General features: G+C 62.1%; 1 protein-coding gene across 1 annotated transcript in view; it reads left to right on the forward strand.

The window, feature by feature from the left end:
• Positions 1 to 6,646, forward strand: part of ADGRB1 (adhesion G protein-coupled receptor B1) — a 47,198-nt gene that overhangs the window by 24,744 nt on the left and 15,808 nt on the right. Inside the window, exons 16-19 of the mRNA XM_077750020.1 lie at positions 1,189 to 1,332; positions 1,840 to 1,915; positions 2,034 to 2,136; positions 2,911 to 2,954. Of these exons, the coding sequence (XP_077606146.1) occupies positions 1,189 to 1,332; positions 1,840 to 1,915; positions 2,034 to 2,136; positions 2,911 to 2,954 (367 nt within the window). The remainder of the gene's footprint in view (positions 1 to 1,188; positions 1,333 to 1,839; positions 1,916 to 2,033; positions 2,137 to 2,910; positions 2,955 to 6,646) is intronic.

Consider the following 6,646-nt stretch of genomic DNA (forward strand, 5'->3'; position numbering starts at 1 on the left):
GGGGGGGGGGGGGGGGGGGGGGTGGGGGCAGATGGGGGCTGTGCTTTCAGACAGTGGCAGCAGCAGTGGTCCTCACCCCACGCGCCTCACACCTGCACGCCTCGCACCTGCACCCCACACACCTCATACTTACACACCCCACACATCCATTCCCACAGATACCCCACACCCACATACCTATACACCCCTACACACCCCTCACACCTACACGCCTCACACCTGCACCCCACACGCCTCACACCTACACGCCTCACACATCCATTCCCACAGATACCCCACACCCACATACCTATACACCCCTACACACCCCACACACCTCACACCTTCATACCCCTACACACCCCACACCCATACACCTTATGCACCCCAATCCCCACGCACCTCATATACCTACACACCCCGTACCCTGTATACTGGCACTCAGAGAGGTAGGCCCCAGGGCCCCATCTGTCCCCAGGTCCTCCCTGGCCCCCAGAGTTGACCACACAGGTGAAGCAGGGCGCAGCCAGATAGCCAGGTGTGGAGGACATAGGTGGTGGGCAGGGCCCCACGAAAACAAAGGTGCAGACGGAGGTGTGAGCGGCTGCATGTACTGGGTGTTTAGCGGGGGACAGGCCCCGGAGGTGGGCGAGGGCAGAGTGTCCGGGCACCGTAGCTGAGGCCGTTGGCTCCCAAGCCCCACCCCCTTCACCCACACCTGACCCAAGCCACCAGCGCTGTGTCCACCTGACACGGACGGGCCAGGGTGAAGGGGGCTTGGAGACCCTGGGACCCCCACCTCTGGTCCTGACCCCCAGGATGCCCTGTGAGGCGGGCTCTCTTCCTACCCCTTTTAGAGAGCACGTAGGGAGGGGGCCTAGGCTCCAGCACCCCAGGGAGGAAGGGAGACCCAAGGGGACACAGCTCCCCGGGGATGCCTTCTCGGCTACAGACCTGGCTGCAGAAGCCACCTTTGACCCCTCCCAGGGCCCTGGGGGCTGAGTCTGAGCCCAGGTCCTCACGGTGGCAGGGGGGCTCTCACTGGGGCCGGGGGTAGGGGTCGTTGGGGGGCTCCGACAAGGCCGGACAGCCGCCGAGGTCGGTGTCCCCTGAGGCAGGAGCTCCCGAGGCCAAGGCTCCTGGTTGTGCAACTGCTCTCTGTCTCCCTCTGTCTGTCCCTGTGGTCCCGGGCCATCCCCTCTGCCCCAGTCCTCAGCATCCATAAGCTCCCGGCCAGCGGGGCCACAGACATCAGCTTCCCCATGAAGGGCTGGCGAGCCACGGGCGACTGGGCCAAGGTGCCGGAGGACAGGGTCACCGTGTCCAAGAGTGTCTTCTCCACAGGGCTGGCAGGTGAGGGCCCCAAGCTGTGGGAGGGGCCCCCACGGGAGATGCAGGCCCCAGGGTCTGAGGGCCCACCCCCCCTGGGAGGTTCCTTCTGGAGTTCGCCCTGCTGCCTCAAGGGCCAGGGCAGCAATCGTTTCTTCTTAGTGTTCCTGAGGTCACCCCTCCTCCAGGAAGCCCTCCCTGCCCTTCCTGCATTTGGAGGCTCCTACGCAATCTTTGCTGAACAGACCCATGGACGTACTCACCACAGGGAGGGAAGGGGTCCTCCGGAGGCAGGCAGCAGCCAACTCCGGGGCCCGGGAGGAGAAGCGCACCCTGCCTGCCCCCCAGCCCTCAGGGGTCAGTTAGAGGGACCTAGGCAGCCACCCCAGCTCTCTGACTGCAGTGCTGTGCGCGTCCTGGGGGTAACGTGACCAAGGAGCCTGGCCTCCGCCTGGGGACACGCACTTCCCTCGCCGGAGCAAGGTCCTGACGGGGGTGGCCAGGGGAGAGTGACCCAGTGCCCTCTTCCAGAGGCTGACGACTCATCCGTGTTCGTGGTGGGCACCGTGCTCTACAGAAACCTGGGCAGCTTCCTGGCCCTGCAGAGGTGGGAGCCCCGGCCTGGGAGGGACGGGCCCGGCCAGGGGTGCGGGCCTGCGGGGCAGCCGGGAGGAGGCCTGGGCCTGGTGGAGGCTCACTGACACGGCCTGCTGGCCCCACCCCAGGAACACGACCGTGCTGAACTCCAAGGTCATCTCGGTGACCGTGAAGCCCCCGCCTCGCTCGCTGCTCACACCCTTGGAGATCGAGTTTGCGCACGTGTACAACGTGAGTGCCCTCGACGTGCACACATCTGTGCATGTGTGCCTGATTCCTCCCACCTGATCCCACGAGGGACCCGCAGCCTTCTCGGGTCTCACGTTAGCCTCGGGATCGGAGGGAGCCACTTTTGTCTCTGAATGATAGATGGGGAAGCTGCAGCTCAGAGATGGGCGGTCATTGTCCCAGGCTCACACAGCAGGGCTACATGGGAGACAGACTCCAGTCCTCTCCTGCAGCCCTGCTCCTTCGCACTGTACGGCCTTGGGCAAGTGGCTCAACCTCTCTGTGCCTGCACTCTCTCCCTGATCAAAAGTGAGCTATAGGCTCGGCTGAGAACTAATCACCAGCGGTGCTTAGAGCACACCACCCCTCACAAGGGCACCCAGACCCTGCCGCTCTCACCCCCATGGTCCCAGCGCCGGCACCCCAGGCCTGCGGGACAGGCACGTTTGTGGATTCCTGCTCGCTTACCCCTCAGGGTCCCCGGGGAGGCGTCTCCCTCTTACACCACTTTTATTAAGCTGGACTGGCCGCCTGGGCGTCCCGGGATGGGCTGCTCAGAGAGGGCACGAGAGCTACTCAAGGCCATGCAGCCAGGCTTGGGGGCTGGGCTAGTCCCTTCCCCACTCTGGGCCTCAGTTTCCTCCTCCTCAAACTCCATCTCTTGGGCCATCGCACAGTCTGAGTGCCCACCTAGCGCACCTGTGGGTGGGTCCTGGCCGTGACCTTGGCCGGGCCAGTAGGGTGGGCACATGACCCTGACTCCTCGCTCTCCTCCAGGGCACCACCAACCAGACCTGTATCCTGTGGGATGAGACAGATGTGTAAGTTCACGTGGATGTTGTGGCTTGGGAGGGGGGTGGGGGCCTCCAGGGTGGGCACGGGGAGGGGGCTGCTGTTTCACGTTGGAGGCCGTGTCTTCCCATCTGTCTGTCTTGAATGACCCCCCACTGCCCAGGCCTGGCTCTGAGGCAGCTTGCAGCCCACTCATCCCACCTCCCAGCCCTCCTGAGGAGTTTGTGCAAAGGCCCCAGAGAGGGAGCAGCCTCCAGAGGAGGCTCAGAATTTGGGGGACAGGGGTGGGAGAAAGCTCGGCAGCTGGTCCTGGTGGGCCAGGTGAGCCTGGGGGCACCCTCTCCTGCTGGGAAGGGCATGGGCAGGAAGTTGGGTGACACCGTCCCCACCCACCTCTCTCAGCCCTGGCACCACCATCCCTTAGCCGCTCCTTGCACCCCTGCCCTGGGCTGGCCTGGTCTCCTGCGCCGGGGGGTATGTACAGCAATCCCTCGTGCCCTGGGCAGTGCGGGGGTAAATGTGTGTCCTGGGAGGTCAGGAAAGCTCCCAGAGTGGCCGACTCTAAAATGAGACAGGTTTGCCTGGCAGAGAAGGGAGGCATGTGAGGGGTGGCCAGGAAGAGCCGGTGGCCAGAAAACAGGCAGGGAGGGGCTCATTTGTGGCAGCTGCTGTGTCAGGAACTATGGACTTGTTGAGGTGCTATCATTATCCACCCATCCACCCCCATCCATCACCCACACATCCATCCATGCATCCATCCATGCATCCATCCACCCATCCATCCATCCATCTATCTATCCATCCATCCATCCATCCATCCATCCATCCATCCATCCATCCATCCATCCATCCATCCATCCATCCATCCATCCATCCATCCATCCATCCATCCATCCATCCATCCATCCATCCATCCATCCATCCATCCATCCATCCATCCATCCATCCATCCATCCATCCACCCATCCACCCATCCATCCATCCAGCCAGCCAGCCAGCCACCCATCCATCCATCCATCCATCCACCCACGCATCCACCTTTCATCCGTCCATTCATCAATCCACCATCTATCCACCCACCCAGCTAGCCCCATNGCATCCACCTTTCATCCATCCATTCATCAATCCACCATCTATCCACCCACCCAGCTAGCCCCATCCATCCAACCATCCATTCATCCATCTATCCCCATCTATCTATGCACCCATCCATCTATCCATTGACCCCCATCCATCCATTCATGCCTCCACCATCCATCCAACCATCCATCCACCTACCCATCCACCATCCATCCATTTATCCATCTATCTCCATCTATTTATCCATCTGCCCATCCATCTATCTATCCCCATCCATCCATCCACCCTTCATCCATCCATCCACCTATCCATCCATCCCATCCATCCACCCATCCACCCATCCATTTATCCATTCATCATCCATCCATCCCAATCCATCCATCCGTCCATCCATCTATCCCCATCCACGCATCCATCCTCCAGTGATTACTGACCATGAACAGACACTGTCTATCAGGTCCTTGTCCTCAGCCTTGTCTTCTTGTCCTGTCTCCAATGAGGAGGGACCGCAAAGCAGGAATGTGCAGATTCCTATGAAATGTCAGGTCATGCCACGTGCCAAGAAGCGAAGCCAGATGGATCTGGTGGCAGGTGGGGTGAAGTGCCTTTTAAAGAGGGTCACGGAAGCCTCTCTGAGGAGATGATGTTTGAGCAGAGGCCTGACACAGCACTGTGCACGTGGGTGTCTGGATTGAGGCATTTTGACAAAAGGGTCAGGCAGTGCAACGGCCGTGGCCTGGGGGCGTGCAAGGCCACTCAGTGGATGCCACTGGCCCCTCCTGCTCTGGGCCTGGGGGTTGAGTGGCACTCTGGCCTAGGTCCTGTCCCACTGCTTTTCTCTGGGTTTTACAGGACAGCACAGCTGTCCACAGGGGCGAGACTGTGCTGTGACTTCGAGTCCATGGCGCCTGGCCCTTCCCCACAGCTAGGAGCCTGCCCCCTCCCCCGGGGGCTATGCCCTTCCCTACGGCTAGGAGCCTGCCCCCCAGAGGCTGTTGAGCTGCTGCCTGCAGCCCCCAGGGCACCTGGCTGACCCCTGCTGGGGGGGCGCTACCCCCCCCCCGCTTTCTCCTGACGACTGGACCCACAGCGCCCTCTCGGACAGCTCCACCCACGTTTCTGATTATTTCCTTGGCGTCCAGTCCCCCGGATAGTTTTAGGCTCTGAGAAGTAAATTGCTCTCCAGAGAGGCAGGATTCATCCCCTTGCTCTTCCTGGACAGCAGGCTGTGGGAGGTCTGGCCAGCCCAGAGTGTGTCCAGCTCACTGTCCTGGGGGCCCTGGCGGGGCAGAGGAGGACCCCAGTTGGGGAGAGGGGGCTGTGGCCTGGGGCAGACCCGCCCTCCGGGGGGGCCTCAGCTTCCCATCCTGTGGCCACAGTCCGCCCACTCGTGGGAGGAGCTGGATGGGAGCAGGGAGAGGATTGTGGCCAGGTCCCCATGTCCTGTCTCTGGCCGTGGACTCCCCTTGCCCTGCCCCCTGCCCCAGCGTGGCCCACCCATCCCTGTCGCCTCCGGATGCTTGGGATGCGTCTGTGCCTGGGGGCCCAGGGCCCCGAGGACAGAAGGAAGGTGCCGATGGCTGTGCCCCAGGTGGCATTTGTGCACCCTGTTTGGTCCCAGGCAGGGCCCTGGGAGCCGAGCTGCCTGGGACACCTGGGGGGTGTCTGTCACCTCTGAGGAAGTCAAGCCTCTGAGAGGCTGGTGACGCGGCTCAAAGCTCAGGGGTGGGGACAGGGGCGTCAGATCCAGGACTGGGCAGCCTGGAGCGCATGGGGAAGTCAGAGGCTGGGGGGTGGGGTGGAGGGAGCTGGCTCTGCCCCCGGCCCCCGCTCCACTCTGCACTGGAAACTTCTCCTTCCGTGGCCAGGTGGGCAGCTCCTCACCCCATGAACGGGCTCGCAGGAGCCCCGGCTTTCCTCAGTGACCTTAAATACGGTCAAAGGCAGGGCCCTAAGTCTGCTTCCACCGTGTGCCCAGGAATTGAGTCTGTGCTGGTGTGGACCCGTATGTGGAGGCGAGATGAGAAAGAGTGCCACACATGTGCCAGGTTGTGGGTGGGGACCTGGGGAGAGGAGCCAGTGGCCCTCAGCTGAGACACACTGATTTCCTGATCCATGACTGAGCCCTGCCCTGATCACAGATGGACCCTTAACCCAGGTCACCTGCTGAGCCCTGACCCTGGTCACACCATTAAGCCCTGACCCTAGTTATACTCTGGGCCCTGACCCTGGTCACAGTGAGTCCTGACCTTGGTGTCACTCTGAGCCCTGCCCCTGGTCACCCACTGAGCCCTGCCCCCGGTCTTACGAGACCAGCTGTGCGTGCTCACAGATAATTGAACACGTGTCACATGCTCACAGGGCCACCTCCTCCTCTAGACAGATGCGACAGTTGACCACGTGACTCACTCGTCTTAGAAAAATGAGTCAGAGGCTCCCACCCACAGCGCAGACCCTCCACCTGCCTCGCCCCCAGTCGCACACACATCTCCACACAGAGGCTCGACACCCACACAACATCTCTGTAAACACTGGGCCCGGCAGCCCCCGGGGTCCCCCTTGCCCCAGGAGCCCAGGTTGTTTGGTGGAATCCCACCCTCTCAGCCAAAGTCCCCCGTCCCCCGCTCCGGAACATTAGCAG

This window comes from Crocuta crocuta, unplaced genomic scaffold, assembly GCF_008692635.1.
Source record: "Crocuta crocuta isolate KB4526 unplaced genomic scaffold, BGI_CrCroc_1.0 scaffold119, whole genome shotgun sequence".
Classification (NCBI taxonomy): domain Eukaryota; kingdom Metazoa; phylum Chordata; class Mammalia; order Carnivora; family Hyaenidae; genus Crocuta; species Crocuta crocuta.